General features: G+C 43.1%; 1 protein-coding gene across 3 annotated transcripts; it reads left to right on the top strand.

The window, feature by feature from the left end:
* Positions 1-6,020: 6,020 nt before the first annotated feature.
* LMO4 (LIM domain only 4) lies at positions 6,021-23,558 on the top strand. 3 transcript variants are annotated; one of them, XM_082650283.1, is made up of 5 exons: positions 6,037-6,763; positions 9,494-9,732; positions 17,074-17,170; positions 17,568-17,723; positions 22,771-23,558. In XM_082650283.1, the coding sequence occupies exons 2-5, from the start codon at positions 9,497-9,499 to the stop codon at positions 22,777-22,779; spliced, it is 498 nt and encodes a 165-aa protein (XP_082506409.1). In that variant the 5' UTR covers positions 6,037-6,763; positions 9,494-9,496; the 3' UTR covers positions 22,780-23,558. The 3 variants fall into 3 exon arrangements, with proteins under 3 accessions (XP_082506407.1, XP_082506409.1, XP_082506408.1); XM_082650281.1 differs by lacking the exon at positions 22,771-23,558 and having other exon boundaries at positions 6,021-6,763; positions 17,568-17,750; XM_082650282.1 differs by lacking the exons at positions 6,037-6,763; positions 22,771-23,558 and adding an exon at positions 9,137-9,294 and having other exon boundaries at positions 17,568-17,750.
* Positions 23,559-23,840: the final 282 nt, after the last annotated feature.

Genomic DNA, 23,840 nt, shown 5'->3' with positions numbered 1-23,840 from the left:
TTCCAATAATGTGCCAGGATTTACTACTGGACACAAACAGTAAGTAGAAATTTCAATGCAGCGCTAAGTGTTATCTCAGTGGAGAAAAGCAGTAAAAACAGGACAGAGAGTGACATCTGGGTACAATGCTTGGATGTTTTAACCCTCTAATTAGGACAAACATGTACAAAGGTAGTGTTGTTTAAGTTTTCATTCTTTCTTTGCAGCAAATTTTTTCCAGAGTATTGTTCCGTAATGACTTCTCCTGGCCCTATTGTCAGAAAGCACAACAGATGGCTCTGAAAAAATACTGGAAAGAAAGTCTATTTTATTCTTGAGTTGCTTTCCCGAATTTTAAAATGGCTTGAATATTTTCCTTTTAAAGGAAACTCTCCCTGCCCCTGCCCCTGACCACACAAATGATCATCTTAGACTAAAGGTCTTAAATATATTTTCGGTGATTTCTTATCATACAGAGAAATCGACAAATTTGCTTTCTCTGTCAGAATCTTTTGAAGCTAGAAAAGAAGTGGTGATTCATCAAAAACAATTTTATTATGAAATTTGATTTATGTTGAGAAATATAAATGATGACGTTATAATGTGTACCTCTGCATGGAGGGAACACATTTTAGTCAATTGAGTTATCCAATTTTATTATTATTTAAAAAAAATCCATATCTCGTTGTTCGTTTTATTCTAAAGAATTTATGGCACTGTATAGAATAGAAATATGTGTTTTTCAAGTCTATGGACAGCTATGGATTGAACTCCGCTAATTCCACCAGGGTTATTCATTATAATTAGATGAATAAATATTATCATATTTTCATCAACTTTTTTGTGAGCAAATAGAGACCAGTATTATACTTTAAAAAATTACATTTTATTGCAAATCTACATAGAGAAAAAGCTTAATTATATCAATACTATAATTAAAAGTGACACTAACTAAAGAAGCTGTGGTTTGGGGTACTTGAAATTTCCGAATTATTAGCCTTTCTTTTTCCAAGAACTGTAAGTGGGAACATAGCAGGAATGAATTATGTTTTAATGCTTTAGTTTCTCTATCAATAAATGCTCATTTCCATCGTCTTGGAGAGGAACAGTAATTAATGTTAAATGGAATTGCTATTTTCTACTGGATTTATAATTTTAATATATATTCTTAGTAATAACCACCTCACATATACACAAATGGCCCAGTCATCTACATACCCTCTTTTTTAACTACTACAAAATTTAATTCATCCATAGTAAGATTTAACTCGACTTTAATAAGCATTGCCTGTGGGCCCAGTAGACCATTTCGAAGACCCTAATGAACAAATAACATACTCACATATATAGTCTCATAACTTATTTGCAATGATATATGCAGAATATCACTTGTGCTTGAATATTATTGACAAAATTCAGTCCTAGCAAGAGGTAGCAGGCGTAAGCCAAGTAATTTTTCCTATAATATCACCACTATGAAATATATTCATAGGTGAAGATTTGCTGATAGTTCTGAGGCAGATTTGGGGGATTTTTAAGGTCCTGTTCCTATCCTGATAAACGTGTATGAAGAAAATGAGTCATTTCTTGCCACTATAATAAAAGTGGCTTTGCTATGTCAGACAAAATAATGTGTCACAGATGTATTTTCTTCTTTCCCATCATCTTTTCCACCTTTCCCATCATTTCCAGGAGTTTCAAATGCCCTTATCAAGTAGAATAATTAAAAGCAAAATCTACGTTGTAAATTATATTTCTGATCATACGGTATCAATGCTGTTTCCTTTTCCTCAGTGATCTTCTAATTGTTTTATTTCAACGAAATTGACTTTTTCACTATGCTTTTATATTACCCTATAAAGGAGAGGTTAGGATAGAATTTCCTAAATCCTGATCAACATAATTTGGTGGGACATTTACCAAATGTAGACATTTGGATTGCTTAAAAAAAAGAAAGAAAGAAAGAAAAAGATGTTCTAAAAAAGCAAGAACCTACCCCTTTATCACATGAAACAGTTAGTGAGATATTTATAAGAGATTTTGAGAAATACCAACAAAAGGCAGTCAGTGAATTTAAAGTATTATCAATATTTAAAGCCAAGATATAGTTATTTGAAGTATAGTCTTTTAGATAAGTTGAGTTCATTATGAATCCCTAATTTTTTTTTTTTTTTTTTTTTTTGCGGTACGCAGGCCTCTCACTGCTGTGGCCTCTCCTGTTGCAGAGCACGGGCTTCGGACGCGCAGGCTCAGTGGCCATGGCTCACGCGCCCAGCCACTCCGTGGCATGCGGGATCTTCCCGGACCGGGGCACTAACCCACGTCCCCTGCATCGGCAGGCGGACTCTCAACCACTGCGCCACCAGGGAAGCCCCCTAATCTTTTTTAAAACCAATTATTTTATTGAAGTACAGTTGATTTACAATGTTGTGTTAATTTCTGCTGTACAGCAAAGTGATTCAGTTACACACACACACATATTCTTTTCCATTATACTTTATCACAGGATATTGAATATAGGTCCCTGTGATAGACAGTAGGACCTTGTTGTTTGTCCATTCGATATATAATAGTTTGCATCTGCTAATCCCAAACTCCCAATCCATCCCTCCCTGACCCTGCTTCTCCCTGGCAACCACAAGTCTGTTCTCTATGTCTGTGAGTCTGTTTCTGTTTCATAGATAATTTCATTTGTGTCATATTGTAGTTGAATCCCTATTCTGAAATGCTGCAGCAGTCTCTCCGACTCTACCACTGTGCAGTACTTCTCCACCCCCTAGCGAAAACTGGCAGGGACCTAAGTGCCATTCCTCCTCCTCTTTCCTCATGACATCTGTTGGTAACTATCGTTGCTTCTTCTCTCCACACCTTTTATATTTTGGAATTGTTGCCCCAGATTCAAGCTTTTCAGATTCACTTTGGCTGAATCTTTTGATTTCTAGGGATCTCTACGATGGCAGCAATAATGGTAGGCAGATTTTTTAAAAAATGCCTTTCTAAAAAGACTGCCTTCAAAAACAGTTTTGCATTGACTTTAAAAGGTTAAAGTATATTTTTCTTGAGAAGGAGCTGGGGCACTTTGACGTGGAAGCTGTCATATCAGCATCAAATAATCTGGCCTTTCTCAGGGCACAGAAGGTGACACGGGTCTGTGTGGAACCTCTGGCTGTCCACGGGAGAGTCTCAGAGAACTGTCACTTGGAGAATGGAAAAAATGATTGTGATTTGAGGACTTAAAGGAGAAGAAGGGAAGGTATGGACAAATCATTTTGGGGTGAGTGGGGAGAATGAGGGCTTGATCTAAGATCAATATAGTTCCTGCATTTAATTAGGATTCAAGAAAGAAACGATTTGAGTTTCTCTTTCTTTTCTGAAGCACTGTATTCTTATTTCTCATTGTAGGTGAGTCGTTAAATGATGAGTGTATGACATCAGCTGAGCTTTCTTGAACTGCTGGGCACACTATAACACTATTATTTTGAATTTAGTTAATTTTACTATATACCAGGATTACTTTGAGCACTTTTATATCCGTTTGAAGAACACCTGAATGCAGAACTGCCTTACCCATAATGAACTTGTATTTACACAGTTTTTGCGAGTTTAGCATCAGTGGAAATAAAAGATTAACATTGCTACCTCATTCAAGCTGGCCCTTTCAGACCACAAACATCTCGCTACCCAGATGAGAAAGGCCTGCTAAATGAAAGGAATGCAGAAATAAAGACTACCCAGAGGTGGCGCTGTGGTTAAAGTACACCTGAATTTTGATTACAGTGAATGAATTTATTTCCTACCCCTCTGAAGAGAGACTGTTAGCCATTACTGCTTTTGTGTTTCTATAACCACAGCATCAGCAAATAAAGGTCTCCAGTAACATACTCCCACCCACTCCAGTCTACAGGGACATGTGTAAAGTCCTCACTCCACACACAATCAGAGCCAAAACACTGAAACTACCTCCTAGGCCCCTGCAAGCCTAGAGATCTATACTGACAGTTTTATCTATCCTTCTCTCTTCTTTTCCTTCCACAAAAACTACAATCCTTTGGATAATTACTCAGTGATATCCGATGTCTGATTTATTTTCTAACATTTCGTTTTAAAATAAAGATTTAATTTCGGAGCACATACTTTGGGAAATAACTAAAGTACCACAATTCATTCCAGACCTATGTATTATGTGTTCTATAAGAAAATCATTTTTTAAAGAAGGGAAAAATAAAGACGATTTGGCTTAATTCCTTCATTTGTGGATTAGAAAATGAAGGGCCAGAGCAGGAAATTTACTTATACGTGACAAATCATAACTTAATTGCAGCTCACTAAGATCTTGTGTTATCTCATTTTGATTATTATAAATTATTAACAACTGAAGCTGACCAAGGGAATTATTTGTATTATTATGTGTATTATTTGTTTACGGGGTTCCTTTCCCCTTTTTGTTTAACTGAGTTTTCTTTACCAAACTTCAAGGAACATTACATGTTTTTAAGTTGGCTTTCTTTAATCACACCCATCTGCAGCTGTTTTCTGTACAGAATATTTTAATTATTATTATAGTTATAATGATTTTTTAAAAAGATTTTCATACGAAAAACTTCATATCAAGTTTTTCACAAAGTGACTTGATCATAAAAATGCAATTTTAAGTTCCAATCAATAAAAGTAAGCCATTTAATTTCGAGGTGCTAGAAATATAAAGAAAGGAGTATTCTAACTGGTATTTAAAAATGTCTTCTGCTTGATATTGTAGGCAATGACTATAGTTTCTTTTGCAGCCTTAATGTTGATGGTTTGAAAGACAGAAATCCCCCAAACAGACACTAAAACCATAGATGTTTAACATCTGCATTGTCTAGCCAGATTCTTCTGCAGGTTTCTTTCCTCAATCTAGCAGTACTGTGCGTAATACAGTATGAAAACTTGTCCCACAAGGCTGGTTTTACTTAATGATACTCAGCAGAAGGGCTTTGCACTTTCATGATAATTTCCACCAGAAAAATCTCTCTGGAACTTACTAATAATAATCAGACCTAATATTAGCCTCAGATCGGAGATTTATTAAACCTATTTGGCAGAGCAGATAAAGTTGAAGCATCTAGGCTGAGCTGCGGCCCTGGAAAGAGACACTCAGATTACCACCCTAATAGCATTCCTCAAAACTTGATTTATACTAGAAGTAACCTTTCTTACTCTCCAGAGGCTGTGAGATTTTGAATCTTGCAATAACTTCCATCGCTCTGGGGGCTACGAGAAATTTGGCCTCTCATCCTCTACAGTGGGGTGGATACAGGGGGCCAGGCTTTTCCCTTGAAGTTTTCCTCAACTTTGAACGTAAGGACTGTGATCTTTCTACCACCAGCAATTGACAAATACCTATGAAATGCCTACTGGGCACTTAGTTTATACTCAGGTTGATGGGGAGAAGCTTCTACCTTGTTAATGAAACTTCCACTAAGGTTCATAAATCTCTAACATCGTGAATTTAAAAAACAAAAACAAAAGAACTCCTCAGAAACCATCTCTTCTGCGTGTGTGTGAAGTCCACCGCCCTGAGATTTCGACCAAGCTTTTCTACCTCAACAGGAAGAGGCCCATTTCTGAGACAGATGTGAAGTAAGTTTCCTAAGGGGCTCCTCTCGGCGCGAGGACGGGCTATCCCTGAGGGGCGAGCGGGCGCGGGTCCCGAAGGGGCCACGTGAGCAGGGAGGGCAGGTGTGGCCCCCGCGCCTCGGCCTGCCATCTCGGGCCACGGGGGGCCGCGCCGGCGGGGTCGGCAGCGCCCGAGGGACTTCTCCCCACCTGATTCGGGCCCTCCCCCGCTTCAGCCTCCGGCGGCTCAGCCGCCTCGCTCTCTCCCCCGCCCCCGGAGTCTCGTTTCAGTCATCCCTTTGTCCTTGCCCGGATTGGCAGGTTTTATTATTCCGCCTGAACAATCCGGCCGCCCAGTGGCTGAGGGTCGCTGACGTCGGCGGCAGAGCCTGGGAGTAGTTGGGATTTTGCTCTGTCAGTAACACATGTGTAAGAGCCGCGGAGGGAGCGAGTGAGCCGGTTAGAGGCCAGCGCCGCCGCCACCGCCGCCTCCAAGCCGGGCAGCAGCAGCTCCGGCAGGGGCGAGGGTCAGGCGCGCGGGACCCCGCCGGCCGCAGCTCCCCGCCTCCTGGGCGCGCCCGCCCCCCGGCCTCCGCGCCGGCCGCCGCCGCTCCCGGGGCTGTTGTGTCTGCGGCCGCTCCCTGGCTGGAGGTGCAGGAAGCTCGGCCGAGCGGCCGTCGCCGCCAGCAGCCCCGAGCGAGCGGGCGGGCGGGCGCACGGGAGGGAGGCAGGCGGAGGAGTAGGAGGGGGAGCGGGAGGAGCGCGGGCGGGGCGGGGGCCTCCGGGCGGGGGAATATACAAAGTGAAGCCACATTGCCAAACTTGCAGCAGCGATTGCAGCAGTTGCTGCCGCTGCGCCGCGCCGCGCGGGCCGAGGGCTCCTGCAGCTGCTCGCGCGGAGCCGGAGGCGGAGAAGAACGACGAGGACCGAGACTGACGCTTCTGCTTCCCGGCGCCTGCCACTTACGCGGGGCCCCCTAACCCAGCCTCAGAGCAGCGCGTTAAAAAAAAGAAAAGAAAAGAAAAGCAGCCCTTAGCCCCCTCCTCCCCTTTCCTGCTTCTGCGAGAACATCCCCCCCTCTCCCTCCACCTCCGCCAGCCAAGGCGCCCCTTCCTTGGAAGCCGAGCGGCTTCGCACGAATTTCGCCGCCGCCGCCTCTCGCAATATTGCAATATAGGGGAAAAGCAGGTAAGGGGACGGCTGGAGAGCCGCGGGCAGGGAGGGGGGGAGAAGGAGGAGGGGGGCGATTTGGGCCGGGGCTGTTTTCTTTGGCTTCCTTCCCTTGACCGTCCCAAATTGCAAGTAAACAATACGTCGGCTTAGATAATGCGCGAGTCCGAAACTACCGAGGCCGGCCTGCGAGCTAGGACGGAGGGCAGCCCCGGGCCGCCAGCTTTGTAGCGGTTCCTGCTTACAAAAGGGTTCTTCTTGGAGACGCGGCTGGTGGGGACCTTGGAGGCGTGTGGGGATATATTCAGTTCCAAAGGGAGAGGCAGGAGGTGCTTTAAGCGTTGAAGTCTGAGAAGTAGTGTGGGGAAAATAGTCACGACCCTACCCCCCGCACCCCACCACTATTTTTGAAACAGTGGCAGAAAGGATCTAAGTGAGCAGGATTCGGTATTGCTGGTTCTTTTAAAAAATTCCTCTTGGCTTATAAGTCTTTTGTTCCAATCCAGGAGAAATCCGGTGAATCACCTAATTAAAATCAAGACATGAATTAAGCATCCATTTTTGTACTACAAATTGTCAGCGCTACGTTTGTCCCTCCCTTGGTCTCCATTAAAAAACACCAGAGACGTTGTTAAAGGGGGGCAGATTTTGCCTCTAGCTGCCAGTTCTGCTTTCTATTTCACAGACTACCTCAGGACCTAAATTGCTTGGCTATGTAATTACTAGAGTATAAGCCTATTTAACTTAAAAGCTTTCTTTTTTTTTCCAACTCTAAATGAAACTTGATGAGGGCCCGTCCTTAGTTATCAGGGGAGTCAGTTTCTGGTCAGTCGTCTTGATTCATCTCTTTTAGATTTAATCAGCATTAAGGTATTGCTTGTCCTTAAGAGCTTTAGCTAATGGGGTTACTGGATGCTTTTCTCAGTGTAATGTTTCCTTTTCAAAAAAAATATACATATATATTTACCTCTCACCAAAGATGGGGGCGGGGAAGAGCTTGGAATCTCCTCCCTCCTCCTCTTTTAAAAAGGAATTCAGAGCGATTAAAACGTTGGGCGGGGGTGGGCAGTTTAAAGACCTAGGGCAGGAAATGCAGATTCATTTGGGTTAGGGCTGAAATTGTAACAAAAAGCAATTCCTCGAGTAAATGCATCAGATAAATCAATTTACATAAAGGTATGATGCATTCGGTTAAATGCAATGCTAATGGGTTTTAGAGTGGTCCTGTTTCCAAAGTCTCAGGGTTTTGTTACAGCTTAATTGGTGCAGTTCTTATTCTGGTTTATTGTGCGGTCACTGGACACACGTTCCGGGACTCTTTCGGAGGAAATGTGTTTAAAATCGGCCTATTTAAGGAACACAAGTCCTTGTTTCGTTCCCTTCCCCTCGTTTTTTTGCAGCAGCCAAGTTGGGCCGGGGACAGGCAAAGTTCGTCCTCTCGCTTCTGAGGTATCAGCTGAATGTCTTGAGCAGATAGCCGGGAGCCTCGGGGGGAGCCCACACTCTCGGCTTACAGAGGACAAAGACAAAACAGGCTGCTTAATTGGCAGTAAATAACTTGATCTTTTTATAGAATAAGTGACTGGAGGAACACTAGGACTTTATTGGACTCAGGATTGGAGGCAACAAATTAATCGGTTTAGGCTAAGCTTTATAAATTGATTCCTATATTAGACCCCAGTTGTTTCTCTCGTGACATTCATTAGAAAGAGTGGGGAATTTTTAAAAGCAGTTTTTGGTGACAGTAGGTCTGGCTCAGATATAACTTGTGCATCCTTTAACAGTGCCTTCTCACATATTATCAGTAACGTACCCCCCACCCTTTTGGAGGAACAAAGCTCTACCATTTAAATTGCTGATCAAGGGCAGATTAGTGAGACCAAAGTGGAGAGTGTTTGTATAGGAAGTTAACAGGCATCCTAAAGTTCAATGATCTATTATTCTTGCCTGTGTCCTGCAAACGCAGAGAAAACACTCATTGATCTTCAAAATGAAATGAGATTTGGAACAATAATAGGAGATGGCGGTCACCACAATGGCATGTGAAAGGTGCTGTTTAAAATAAGAAAAACCAGTTTCGCAACTTTACACACCGCACCCCCCCCCCCCCGAAGTCCCCTCGCTTCCCCTCCCACCACCACTCTCTCCATCTCCCCTCCGCCGGTTCTTCCCTCCTTCCCTTTCAGAAAGCCGAACTATTTCCAACTTGTGAACTGCAGCTGCACTTCCCCGGGCAGAGCTCGGGAGGGAACGTGGCTCCGGCGGGGGCCGCCTCTCACTCCCCTCGGCTAGCGCTCGGGGCTCAGCGGGGCCCCGGGAGGGGCCGGGCGAGGCGGTGGGTGGGTTTGACCCTCATTTGCTGGAGGCGGGCGGCGGAGGAGGGGGCAGTGGGCGGAGGCGGGGGCCGGGAGGAGGCGCCGCGAGGGGAGGAGCGCGCCGCGGAGCCTCGCTCTCTTGAGTTTTGACAGTACCCGAGCTGAAATTGTCAGCGGCGGCGGGCGCTGGAAAGTTGAGAGGAGCTCGTGGCCCCAGAACAAAGCTTGAGAAAAGTAAACAGGCGGCTGCTGCCGGCAAGCCTCCCTCCTTCCCTCTCCCCCTCATCCTCCTTCCCGCCCTTGCCCTGCTGCTTCCTTCCAGCAACTCTGGGGGCTGGCGGGGGACGGATTCGCTCACTCGCGCGGCGAGTACTAACTTTTGCATCGCCCCTGTTTTGTCTCTCTCTCCCTGTCCCCTTCCCGCCTTCTGCAGACCATGGTGAATCCGGGCAGCAGCTCACAGCCGCCCCCGGTTACGGCCGGCTCCCTCTCCTGGAAGCGGTGCGCAGGCTGCGGAGGCAAGATTGCGGACCGCTTTCTGCTCTATGCCATGGACAGCTACTGGCACAGCCGGTGCCTCAAGTGTTCCTGCTGCCAGGCGCAGCTGGGCGACATCGGCACGTCCTGTTACACCAAGAGCGGCATGATCCTTTGCAGAAATGACTACATTAGGTAAGACTTGGCTGCCTTTCCCCGACATGGGCGGGCAGAGCAATGGCAAGGCCAAAGGTTACCAAGGGTTTTAAAGAAAGGAGCAGGGCATCTCAGAATACAGTGTAGCCTTCACCTCAAAAACCTGGTTGGCCGAAATTTAAGGGGTTAAAGAAGCATGTGTTAATCTTCCAATATTTAGTGGCAAATTAACGGCAAAGGCCACACGAAGTAAAAACTGCGCATCTGGGGGGACTGGGCTGCTAGGTGTGCAAAGGTTGGGACCAGGATCCTCGCGACCAGGATTTCACGTGGTCAGCCGCAGTTGGACCCTCCACTAAAAATAAACCTTTCAAGTGGGAGTTAAGCTGCTTTCTTAAAGCAAGGTAGGGACCAACATAGGAACTTGGGAGACAAAAGACTGATTTAAAAATTTAAGTGTGGGTAGTGAGAAATGATATGGTGATGGCTGATTATGATATTTACGTAAGCACCTTTAAACTTTTTTGAGTGGAAAACTGACTCATTCTTTGTGCTCCTTGTGAAAAATGCTGATTGCCCATCGGTTTAAAGACTTGTCATTCTTATAGCAAAGAAACCCGAACAAAAAAAAAAAACTTAATGGTAATGTTTCTCTTTATATATTGTTACTTGAAGGCTCGCAATACTCAAGTGTTAGTGTGTGGTTTGTGATGTAGAATTTGTAGTTCAATTGAGGAATGTTCAGATTTTGGGTTTTTTGTTGTTGTCATTTGTATCACTACCCTTGATCCCCAAAAGAGATTTAGGAAAAGAGGCTATAGAATTATACTAATCTTGCATTTTAAAGCAATGTATAGGAACATTCATATGCCCATGTAAGCAGCCTTTTTCCAACAAGTTTCAGTGCAATTAATGGAAAGAATTCAGGAGGTCAGGTGCCTATAGGATCTTTTCAGGTGAACTCAAGCTACTTAAACTCATTAATTTGAAAGGAGGCATTTGAAGGATTACACATTTAATTTGAGTAAATGGTTTGATAGACTGATGCACATGAATGCTTCTAGGAGGTGTTCTGTTTCAACATCCAGTAATTAAAAAAAAAAAAAACAAACCCACACGCACACGGTTGATACTAGACAACCACTCACTTTTAAGAAATGCGTTCTATTAAAATTTGTGCCCTAAACCATTTTCTTTATAGAGATTAGAAAATTTTTGCCCTTTCTTCAATGAGGGTGAATCAATAGATGAGGTATTTTGTTCAAAGTTTAGCTCCATTGTGATTCCCTGACTCTGCATCTAAAACTGCAGAAGATCCCAGTGCAGTTTGGAGCTGAGTATGGGTATGTTTACCCCAGCGATATCATTAGTGTAAATGATGGAATAAGATGATATTTGGTTATTCCAGTAATGCAACCTATGTCCTCTTTGCTGGCCTCCTCAATCAGCCAAGTAAAAGAAATACAGGAAGGGAGAGGGCTTTTATTTTTAAATTAAGGTGGCAGCATTAATTTCACGAAGTGTTCTTTTAGAAGTAAACGTTGGAAAATCAGCAGCAGCGTGGGTATAATGCTTTCTGGTCCTTCTTCCAAGCAATGCCATGAGCTTTGACAGTACTGTAATTAGAGAGCAAAACTGGTAAGAAGGAGGGTGGTTTAAAGGGGAAAAATTGACAGTGCTGTTCAGAAGCAGTGAATGGTACAGATTCATCTCTTTTCCAAGTGCCTTCAGAAGACCTTCGCTTCTGATTACCACTAATTAAAAAGAAGATGGGTCCACTTGCATTCCCTCAGGACAAGTTTAGGCAAGTGGCTTCCTGGGAATCACTTCCATTCCTTTCCCTATTCTTGGGAACAAATATAAATGCCCATTTGGTGTTTTTCTGTTGGCTTAATGGAGCAATGGAGGATGTGTGCCCAGCCCCAAGACTTAATTAACTGGGTCCATATTCTCCCTTTCTTTCTTTTTTCCTGACTTTGAAAACTGGAACCACGCTTGCTGTTGAACTGGAGGCTACCCTGAGGACCTTAGATTTGTTCGGGAGAGCGGAGTTCTAGCTCAGTACCCAATTGATCCTTTCCTCACACTGCTCAGGGCTCAGCAGCAGACACCCCCCTCTCACCCACCAAGTTTAAGGGATCTCCTAAGTCTTTCTTCAGTGTTCCTTCTGCCCACCAAGATGCCGAAAGGGTGGGAAGGCGGGGAGGCTGCGCGTTCCCTTTCCTTTCAGCCACTCCCTCCTCAGTCTCCCCTCAGTCCACTTGTTGGAGGAGCTTTCAATTCTGCAGGGACGGCCGCGGAGGAGCGGGACTAATCCGCTCGCCGGCCGCCAGGTGAAGGGGACCCTTTGGCTCTTCGGCCCCAGCTGGGACCACAGAGCGATTTATTAAGGGGCTTTTAAACTGTCTGACTTTGAGGTTGTGGCTTTTTGAAAACCAGCAAGATCTGGCTAAAAACCTTTGGGAGAGCTGGGAGGGGCCCGGAGGGGAGGGGGTTGTGGGGGGGGAGGGGTGGGTGGTGCTGCTTTTCCCCAGCCCCTTCCCCCTGCGCGACCAAGTGTCGTTTGGGCAGAGCTGGGCTTCTGCCTCTCCTCCCTCCAAGATTTCAGATAAAGCGGCTGCTTGCTGCAGCGAATCCGCACAATTAAAAGCTTTAATTAGTGGCTCCTCCATTTTCTTAGTTTTGATGGGCTTTATCTAATGAGATCTGGTCTCTGGCTTAGATCTGCTCCGAATGACGTGTCCGCAATGAATGAGAGCTGCGTTGCAAACAAAACATTTAATTAACAAAATTGGCCTCTAAGAGAGGGAGGGATAGACAAGGGGGGAGGGGAGAGGAAAGGGAGGGTGTATCTTAAAGGGGCCAACGCCGGCCTGGCCCCGCCACCTAGCAAAATTACAAAAGTCGTTGAACCTTGGAAGCGCGTCCTCCCCCTTCCCCCCGGGTTCCCGACCCCCCAGCTCAATCCCAGCGCCACCAAGTAGCTTCAGAAACTCCGATTCTCTTTCTTCGAGTCCTCCTTCATCCACCCCCACCGCGGGCCAGAAGACTGGCGCGGAAAGTGCAGCAAGAGGAGGAAGTTCGGAGATCGACGGGTGGGGCTCCAGGTCCGGGGAGGCGAGGCTACGCGCCGGAAGCTCGGGTGGTGGTTCTCGGCGTGCCGGGTCTCGCTCGCTTGCTCGCTCGCTCGGCCGGGCGGGGGCCGGGCTGGGGGCTGACGGCGCCTGAGGCCGCAGTTCAGGCGCCCAGCCGGCCGGCAGCCTCGGGCCCGCGAGGGGGCGAGCGCAGGGCGGGAGGCGGACGAGCGGGTAGCGCTTTCTCTCCCCGGGCTCCGCTCGGGAGGTTCACGTGGCGCCCGCAGCCGCAGTGAGCGCCGCGCAGCTGGGGGTGGGGGCCCGGGGCGGGGGGATTGGTGGTGGTTGGTGGTGGAGGGTGCGTTTCGGGAGCGGGTAGCGTTAGGAACAGAGGCGCCGCCAGACAGCGAGTTCATTTCCCTGGTAATCAACAGCAAGCTGCTATATTCAGAGAATGCTGTCCCTTTAATTGAACAGGCTAGGTAATTAAATGGCACTTTTCCAATAGGACGTGCTAGGTAAATCTAATAGTTGGTTATTTAATATCACTTTGAAGTCTGCCCACTCAAGCACAATGACAGCACAGGAGCATGTGAACTATTAGCTAGGAAAAAAAAAAAAAACCTAGGATCTCAAAAATTAATTAAATCGCATGCAATTTAGGGGGAACGTTTATCTTGATTTGTCATAACAGAATTAATTCAAGGCCTCCAATTCACTTGGGGGCAGATTTGTTACTCTGAATTAACCAAGCGTAATTTGGCTGATTTTTTTTTTTCTCCCTCCCCTCTCTAACGCATCAGTTGCGATTATTCACAGCCCCCCTCTTAAGTATCAATAGCTTCTGGTGCTTTTAAGGTGCTTGGTCTCTAGTTATTCCGAAGTACTTTTAATGGACTTGGCTCCAGGCATAATTTCTGGGTTGCATTTTCTTTGTTACATTTAATATAGCCGGTGCAGAATTTAGATTAAATATAGGAACCTGCTGGAAAACCAATTGCTTCTGGATCGGTAGCTGTGGATGTGCATTTTTCTCCTCAGATAGGTTGCTGATATTTACTTGTAGGTACAAATGTATACCTTTCAGCCACACTCTTAGAAACCTACCTCTCCTTGCCTGAAAGCGGTTTAGAAAACAACCAGGTAATGCTCCGTATCGTGTGTATTTTGCTTGAAGTAACCAGTTGCAAGTAGGCTCACCTATTGGTCGTTGAAGTTAGGGAAAGATGCTAAGTATTATTACTGAACTAAAAATACAACTTGCTCTCCATCTCTGTCAGCAAGGAGAGTTGGAGCTGGCAAACAGTACTAGCACTACATGGTACTTTTCATAGGAGCAGAGCACCTCTAAAGTGTAGAGGTTTGGTGGGATTTCTTTCCTTCTTTTCCCTTTTCCCCATGTAAGTAACCTCTTGATGTTTGTGATTGATTGCATTGCCCAAATGCTGAAATATTAACGACCTTCTTGGACTGAGGACCCAAAGAAAGGAAACTGAAACCGATTCTGTCATCACAATTAAAGACTCCCCTGGTTTTAATTAGCCTGACCTGGGGTATATCTCCCCGTTGCTTGAGTTAAAGAGAAAAGAGCCCATTATAGTCCAGTCTGAGACGATAGCTACTTAATTGAGCACCTAAAGCCTCAAGCCTTTTAAATCAAACACTGTCCTGGACAGTCCCCCTGGTTAGATAATTAACTCTCCAGTGCACAAAAACGTTGTTAAAACACACACACACACACACACACACACACACACACACACACAACTTTTCAGAAAAAAGGGTGGAATTCTAATGGTAGCCTTCCTCTCTGGTAAAAGGGATTAAAATGTGTTTAGACATGTAAGTTTTCTGCTCTGAGGCAGCCTTAAAGCTGTAGGCACGGAAAGATATTAAACTCCATTAATAATGTTGTTCAATAGCACATCAGTCCTGGGTAGATCTTGGTCATTTTCAAACTTTGTAACTAATTTCTGACACTTTAGGAATCCCGTGATTTTGTGGCTGATTGTTCCCTGAAAGGTTGTGAAAGTGGTGCTGGAGAAAATGAGATGTATGAAAAGCTTTTGGATTCCATACAACTGCCCTTAGACATTGAAGACATACAGCTGACTTTACTCAGGGTGAATTGTTAAATAAATGAACACTTAGGTTGGGTAATCAGATTGGTACTGTGAAAGGGTATTTTTGAGATGGAGTGTCACTGTGTACCTGTTGGTAGTGGCAGCCATAATTATAGACTCCTAGCCATTAAAATACTTCTGGGTTGCTGTAAGAGGATATTTGGTCCTTAGCTCAAGTAGGATTCTGTTCCCTACCCCCTTAATCTACACCGCCCCCCTTTTATCCTCAGCATGTTTTTGGCTACATCGACAGGTTTTTAATTTTATTCTTACCTGAAGTGTTTGAGTTGGTACCCCTTTTGGGGATTGAAATAGCCCTGCTGTTGACTGGAAACTCCCCCTGGCAATGCTAATTCTCTGGCCACCTCACCCTTCTGAGAACCCTCTCGTGGCAGCAGTGACAACCCACACTCGCAGGATGCTGTGGGTGAGACTCCGGGAGGCTTCATCGATGCTCCTGAAATGGTCCAGTGTTAGGAAATGGCAGGCCAGCGGCCCCTGAGCTCCCACACGGTGCGGTCCTGCAGCTAGAGGTCCTGACAGTGTATTATTTCAGCTTTCTCTCTGTAACTGTTCTGATTCTGTAAGAACGTGTCAATGTGTTGTTGATCTCAGACTAATTAGTTTTGAAATGGAGTTTTGATTGAACTCTTCAAATCGATGCTGCTGCAAAATTTGTTTCTTGGGCTTCCTATTAAAAGCCATCTTAAGGGGCAGTTTTACTACTCTCCCTGTCGTTCAGTCGATACATTTAATAACAACTTACAGGCTATTTTCAATAAAGTGGCGACAGCAAATTAGTAGTTTGAACATGACAAGCCTCTTCTGCAAGACCAGATTCTGAAAACTCAAAGCAATTATTTTTATATAGAGGCATGCCACAATCATTCAGATTACGGGGTGTTCTATAGGAGGCTGTCTCATGGTTTGACACAAACTGCATTTTATGACTTTCTTTGGACAAGGAAGAAATGCAAGTATTAATATGTATTATGACACCGATATGTTAGTTTGTAAGTCCTATTACTTTGTTTTTCATTGTTGAAAAGTGCCTCTCTGACCCTGCTTACTCGTTCCGATACCACCTTTCAATGTGAAATCATTTTGGTCTGTTTAATAAATATTTGTGGATATTAAAGAGGGAAGCCCAAAAGCAAATAAAGCTTCCCAGTTTGAGTCGACGGATTTCATAAAAGCCAAAGTTCGGTGTTCGTTAAAATATTTTGTCACGCCTGTGGAAGGATGTAAGGAATTATGTATATCTTTTTCTTCAGTACACCGCACTTCCTTGAGCTTTCCCCTCCTCTGCAGACTTCTTCTTCTCCCCCTCCTCCCCCCATGGCAGATGTTGTGGTCTCATTTGATTGCATAGGAAAACTGCAGTGATACAGCAAACACCCAGAGAGATATGATGACAAATGGGTCCAGATCCCGGTAAATTACTTTCTGCTCAAATCGAAATTTCATTCAGTTTGTTGCTAGCAGAGATGAAGTAATCTAAATTGTGGACTCAGGAGCAGATAGAGGGAAGTTGGAGCAAGCATTTCATTATCAAGAGAGAGAGAAGGTTAGGATGAAAGAGATGAGCAGAGGCAAATCTTAAGTGTTGACACCATGATTGAAAAGGTTAACCCATACACATTATATATCAACCTGGATAGCAGAGAGTTTCTAATGGAAAGTCTGCACTGATGGAGGTTTACGGGAGTTTCAATACACTGAGCATGATGTCTTCTTAGATATACAATCAAATCCTCTTAACCCTTTTGATGACTCATATCTCAAGATATGATTAAAGTACAAAAGAGTTCTTCACATAATTTCAAGGACACAATACATTTAAACTTCAGGCATGAATTGTATCTTTTTTTTTATGATGAACTCAGTAATCTGATAAAATGTGTGTAGAACAGAATTGTTTCATATTTGCTAGAGGTGTAAGTCAATATTTTGTTGAAACCCAGGGCACCCTCTTCCTCTGCGGTAGGGAGAAGTTAGCTGTGACCACCCCCCCCAAAAGGATTTTTCCCAGATGATGTAAATCACTCATAAAATTTGAGGCCGGAGCCTAAGCATTCAGTCTCTGTCAAATGCATTCCAAAGGGAGGGCCAGAGGCTGGGGATTTCTTTCTCTTTCCTTGGTTTGGGATTATTCATTGGTGTCCCCGTCATCTTTGTTTCAGGTTATTTGGGAATAGCGGTGCTTGCAGCGCTTGTGGACAGTCTATTCCTGCGAGCGAACTCGTCATGAGGGCCCAAGGCAATGTGTATCATCTGAAGGTAGCATCTGCTCCTCCTCTGTTTTTTAAAAGAACCATAACTTTCCTACATGGAGACAAAGCATGTCTCCTTAGTAGGAACCCTGTTTTCTCAAGCCGCAAACATGGAAGGAATCCACTGAAATTGTTATGTGGCAGTGATGATTACACATCCACCCACGCCACTTCCCCCATGCCACAGAAGCACGCACCTGTTTGTCGCTTTTCCCCTTTAGCTTGATCCAGTTTCTTGCATTTTGGCTTACTCTTTTCCAGAATCATGTTGAAGGAAAGAAAACACTAAGCCATAAGTGGCTCTCTGTACTTGACAGATACCTGCTTAAAAACAGTTTATAAACTTGTGACCAAGAAAGACTTAATTTGTACTTGTTTTCAGTGGATTTGCTTTTTCCTTTCAGTGTTTTACATGCTCTACCTGCCGGAATCGCCTGGTCCCAGGAGATCGGTTTCACTACATCAATGGCAGTTTATTTTGTGAACATGATAGACCTACAGCTCTCATCAATGGCCATTTGAATTCACTTCAGAGCAATCCACTACTGCCAGACCAGAAGGTGAATACCTAGTTGGAAGGTTCAACCTCTTCGTCTAGTGAGGGAGTTTTCCTAGGTGGTTGTGTTTTTGCGTGCCCTTTTAAAGAAATGTAGACTACTCATACATACACGGTTCAGAAATAGAGGAATTGATGGGTTAAATCATGAATCTTTTGTGGTGAAAAAAATCCTAACTTAATTATAGCTGTAGCTTTACCAATGTTGAACACATTATCACATGCAGAGTCAGGCAGAATGTAAAACTTGCCTACGACCAGTTGTTTATCCCACTTGACAATTTTGAAATTCAGAAATACGATGTGACTAGGTTATTGTCGGGGCGGGGGGAATTAGAACATTTTTGGTAGGAAGGGGGAATAAATGTCTTTGTCCGAAAGAATGATTTCTGCATTAGTAATAGCAATCTGGACACCTGCCTTCCTAACCCAATTTACGGTGCTTTGAATCTTAGAAGAGCAGTTTTACAAAACATTCTGGAATTCCAAAGGAGAGCATTTTTATTGATTGGTAGTCCCATAATGTTTGAGTAAGTTACAACTTTTTTTTAAAAGTTCTAGCTCTTGCTGATCATTAAAGATTAAATGTCTTGATTCTCGATCCACAACTGGAAAGTTTTTGGACCAGAGTTAGAAACGAGGAAATTATACAAATGTACGAATCATGTTATTAGAGGGCACTCCAGAGGGAAAATGGGTGATCAACAGTTGTCCAGCACCTGCAGTACTGTATAGTTTCAGATCTATTTTAATCTCCTTAGTAAGTCCTATAGCTATGCAAGTGAGTGCATTTTGATAACTGCTGTGCCTAATTTGTAACAATTACTGTCAACCTTCAGTTAAGAGACTGTTCATTCCACACTGGCCCAGAAAAGAGTGAAATGTATGACTCGTGCACATAATTTTATTCACATCATATTTCATACTGATTATGTATTGATGACATTGATTCATTTACTCTTTACAGCACCACTTGCATGGATATTAAATCTTATTGACCACAGATGAATTTTAATTTCAGATTGGTGATAGATTTTTCCATCAGCTCTGATAGTATGTTTGACTTTTTCATCATTAACCCAGGCAATCACACAGCACTGAGTTATTGCATTGAAACAAAAAGTGCACACTTCACTTGGTAATTCTTTATGGATTTACAATAGGAACTTCATTAATGTCTGTTGTAGGGATCACAAAAAACAACATTTATCTGCAAATAGGAATTTAGCGAGCTTCAAAAATCTCAGGAAAAAATATTAGGCTTCTTTGTCTTCCGTAATGCATTTTCTTAATGCTGTGTACAGGGAAAATGACTAATATTTGAAAAATTTTAAATTATACTGCCATATTTTAATGCTTATTTTTATCATTTTCCCTTACTCAAGTTTATGGAATGATTTTAAATGTATTTTCCATTGCTTTATTAGGTAAAGGTTAATTGCATCAAAATGTGTACAGTTTTCCTTCTTTACTAATATGGGAACTGCATAGAATACTATTTTAAGAACGGAAATCTAATTTTTTATTGCAAATTAATCAGTCACCATTGATGAGCCAGTTCAGGCTTCTTTAAGGAGTGCCAATACATATAAATACTTACAGACCTTCGTGGTTTCAGTTGTAATTAAGTGAATCTATAGGGCTGAGTTGAGGACAATGAATGGGTAACAAATATTTTGAGATACCCATTTCATGTAGAAGCAAAGCCATTTGTAGTTATACTTGGTAGCCAAAAAAAAGTACAAGAATAAAATCCACCCCCCCCAAGGTAAAAGCTTAGTTTCTCTACAAATGATATCTTAAGTTTGTTGCTGCTTTTATACCATTTCTTTCCCTGACTTAGCAAGGCATAAAAAATGATACAGCTCACCAACGTGCATGGTGAGAATTGAAGGATGTAGAGATAAGATGGAAAATGTAGCCAGACTGAATACAGGCCATAGCAGTGTTAGCCAGGGACTAAGTACACAGACACGTAATAAGTACGAGCAGCGTCTCACAGTACCATCTTACTGAGTATAAGATGATGTAAAGGGCTTCCCTGGTGGCGCAGTGGTTGAGAGTCCGCCTGCCGATGCAGGGGATACGGGTTCGTGCCCCGGTCCAGGAAGATCCCACATGCCGCGGAGCGGCTGGTCCCGTGAGCCATGGCCGCTGAGCCTGTGCGTCCGGAGCCTGTGCTCCGCAACGGGAGAGGCCACAACAGTGAGAGGCCCGCGTACCAGAAAAAAAAAAAAAAAAGATGATGTAAATTGGGAGGTGTTAGGGAGGAAAATTTGAGCAAAGTCTGGTTTACGTGTTTACGAGATTGCAAGTATTGTGCTTTTCATATAAGTCCATACCTTTTGCAGGGTGGGAGAGGTAGGGCGTTCATTTTGGAACACAGAATATATGAGGCAGTGAAAAAGAGCCTACCGGCGTGTATTTTAATGTTGGAAGCCTTTTAAAAGGAGACAGGTGGCCTTCAAAAATGAATAGTTCTTAAAAGGAATAAGGAAATATAACTTAAGGATGTGTTCTTGTCAGACATTGGTGAGAAGCTGTGTTTTGGGGGTGATGTTAATTAAGAACATATCCCCGTTGGCCTAAATGTCTTACATTTTTGCCCTTGGTGCTCAGCTCACCATGAGCACAGTCAATTCACAAGGTAGTTTTTGTAAATAAACGTTTGGGGTAAGCTGAATGTGGTCCAGAGAGATATTAATGAGAGGGCAAGAGGGAAGAAGTAATGAAAACATACTTCCTGGTGGAATCATAAACTGCTTTTTGGACCTGAAGAATGCTTTAAAATGATTTTCCCCAAACCCTGCGGCGTTTCTTTTCTGGAGGAGATGAGATGGGGAGAAATGACAAATAGCTCCATTTTATTATTTTCTTCTCTCTCATTCTCTATATTTTTGGTGGGGAAAATTGGACATTAATTTTGGCCATTTTCCTTCTGTTCACAGAACCAATTACGTTTTTAGCGCATGATGCATAATAAATATACCCAAACATCCTCTGGCTGAAAAGTAATGAGTTGATTATTTGTACATCCGTTCTTTAAAGGCAGCTAAAATTGTATGGAAAGTATAGGCCCCCATCATCTGGCCCCTTTCAACTTTTATCCTCCTGAAATTTGTTCCCAGCGTCTGGGATGTATAGTTTAGTTGTTGTTCTGCACCATTGGCTTTTGTATGTTCTGAGAAAAAAAAATCTTAAGCTCTTAAATCATACAGTCCCTCTGACTGAAATCTCAGACCACTCTTGTTCTAGGATCTACAAAATGTTATAGCCTATATTGTCTGAAGGAGACTTGGCTCCCCTCAGGAGAATACTGCCTTGTAGAGAGAGAGTTATGTAAATAGAATCAAGAATTGTGGGGTTTTTTGGGGAGGGGTTGGTAAATTTTTTGCCTGCTCTGGAATTCTTTCTTCCACTCAGGAGTGATGGTTTCATCTAGAATAATCTGTGCTTTTCAGTAAAATAAGAGATCACATCTCTTTGGTCAGAAGAAAATTTAGCGAGGGTTCTAGTTTACATACCCCTTCGCAGTTACCCCCCACCCCGCCCCGTAGTTACATAATTGACGTTGTGTGTGTGTCCATCGTAGAGGACATTTGTTGCTCATTTATTAAATATGCTCGCTGGCTGCTGCCGCATCTTTGTTCTGGACAGACAAATTACCTTTCTCACACTGAGCCTCCACTCTGGGGATTAAGCCTCTACCACTTTAATTAGCTTGGAAGTAGGGGGTTGCAGCTCCTAATAGACTTCAGGCTTTTAGTAAGTTAGGGAAAGGGTGAAATGAGAACTTCCTGGGAAGCTCACAATGTCATTAAAAAACCATAAAAAACTAATATCTATTATTTCATTTTGGTAATTGCAAACAGCTTGTATTGGACAACTGGATTATCAATTCTAACTTAGATATTAAAGTTAGACTTCCATTGAACTACATTCTTTAATTGAGCACAAGTCATTAACACATTACATATGTTTGATTCATATATTTACAATATTCATGTAATATTAAGTGGCATGGTAGGAAATACTAAGGGAAAAGAAGTATCAATATTTTTTTGTGTGTGTGTGTATACACACATGCATATACACACATACCTATAAGCAGAGAAGGACATGGGTGCATAGACATCATATGGGGATATTAGAATAATCATGTTAACTGCCAGTATTCGTTTAGCTTTTTTATTAAGTGCCAGGCGCTGTTGAATGCGCTCCCTATATATTATGTAATCCTTATAACACCCTTATTATCCCCACTTTTTAAATTATTACTATTTTTTTAAATGAAAGCTTCTTTCTTTCTTTCTTTATTTTTGGCTGTGTTGGGTCTTCGTTTCTGTGCGAGGGCTTTCTCTAATTGTGGCGAGCGGGGGCCACTCTTCATCGCGGTGCGCGGGCCTCTCACCGTCGCGGCCTCTCTTGTTGCGGAGCACAGGCTCCAGACGCGCAGGCTCAGTAGCTGTGGCTGACGGGCCTAGTTGCTCCGCGGCATGTGGGATCTTCCCAGGCCAGGGCTCGAACCTGTGTCCCCTGCATTGGCAGGCAGATTCTCAACCACTACGCCACCAGGGAATCCCTCCCCACTTTTAGGATGAGGAAACCAAGACACAGACAGTTAAGTAACTTGCCAAAGTTTACACAGTTGAGAATATTAACGCAAAACTTCCTGGGGAGGAGGAACTTGGCTCTGATGTGCCTTTAAGATCCTAGTTCGAGGCAAGATGTTACAATTCATTCCTTGCAGAAAGAAACTTGCTTTTAACAGAGTTCAGCAATTCATTGTAGAAGTTTACACCAGAAACTTTCTGGAAGTCCATTTATCGTCTCATTTTGTCCGCTAGTAACAGTGCAGAAGATGTTATGCTTTAGTTCTCCACTGCCAGAGTAAGTAGCGTAGAAAGCCTCTAACAAGTCACAGTTGGAAAGTAATCTATTAATAGAAGAAGATTAGTGAATGTAGGGAAGACAAAAGCAGCCATATTTGAGTTTTCATATCTCTCCAAGTTTAGCATTGTAGCTAAGATGCCCGTTTTTATGTCTTGCAGGTCTGCTAAAAGGTCAGAGTAATGCAGAATGCGTGCCTTCATCTCAGATCTTGTTCATCACAGGTGGATCCCATGTGTCTTCAGTAGACAAGTCACCTTTGTAGCTAGCACCAGTGCCAGCTCCATGCCATTGCACCTTCTTTAGTCTTGATTGCCCTTCTTGCATTTATTGGTGTATTAAAATGACTGAATATGAACATTAAGGACTCCATGAACCTGGGCTAATGGGAGACTGTAGAGAAAATGAAAAAAGATCCACCGGACGACATCTTTGGGGGGAGGGAGCTTGGGAGGAGGGAAATGACTAATGAAGCTAATTAAAAGAAGCATTCAAATCTGCTTTCTACCCTCATTAACAATTAGCAGGGCACTGGCCAGAGTTTGTACCCTGTGTTTTTACCTTAACAACATTCTATTTGCTCTTTGTATATTTAAGTGTTGTAAGGAAATGTGTTTCAATCAAAACTGAACATGAGATAAAGGAAAGAGATGTGGCTTTTGTGATATTCTATCACAAACACTTTTATTGTATCTCTGTAAAATACAATGTATGTATGCATGTAAGTGTTTTCGTCCTAATGTTGCTACTCCCATGGCAAAGAAAAAAAAAAGAATGAAAAAAAGAAAAAAAATTGGAAAAAAAGTCAGGCTCATAGAAGCTACTGTGTAGAAATCCCCCCCTACTTCTAATTTGCTGAATGAAGAAAAAAATCTTTTATTTGTGATATTTTCAGAGACATTTGCTCTAGTATGGTGTATTTAAATAATAAAAACTTAAAAGAAAAATATTCGATGGAGTTTGGGTTTAAAAACTGCTTTCTCTTTTCTGTGTTTTGGAAAATTTTGTTTTATTTTTTTGTTCCGTACCAAGTTCACTTTAAATCTTCGGGGGTCGAGGGAAGCAGTGGGTATATTTATTTAGCTCTGAGCCAATAAGGTGTTCTTCAGATTACTTAACTATGCCATTTTTGGCAGGAGTACGAAGCCATGTCTCTAACGGAGTCCGTTCTGTAAATTCATAATATTCTGTTAACAGCATGTCATTACACTTCTGCTGTATCACAGTGAAT

This window comes from Grampus griseus, assembly GCF_964374135.1.
Source record: "Grampus griseus genome assembly, chromosome: 1".
In the NCBI taxonomy this organism is placed as follows: Eukaryota; Metazoa; Chordata; class Mammalia; order Artiodactyla; family Delphinidae; genus Grampus; species Grampus griseus.
The sequence above is the reverse complement of the archived record's forward strand: the minus strand, read 5'-3'. Positions and strand labels throughout refer to the sequence as shown.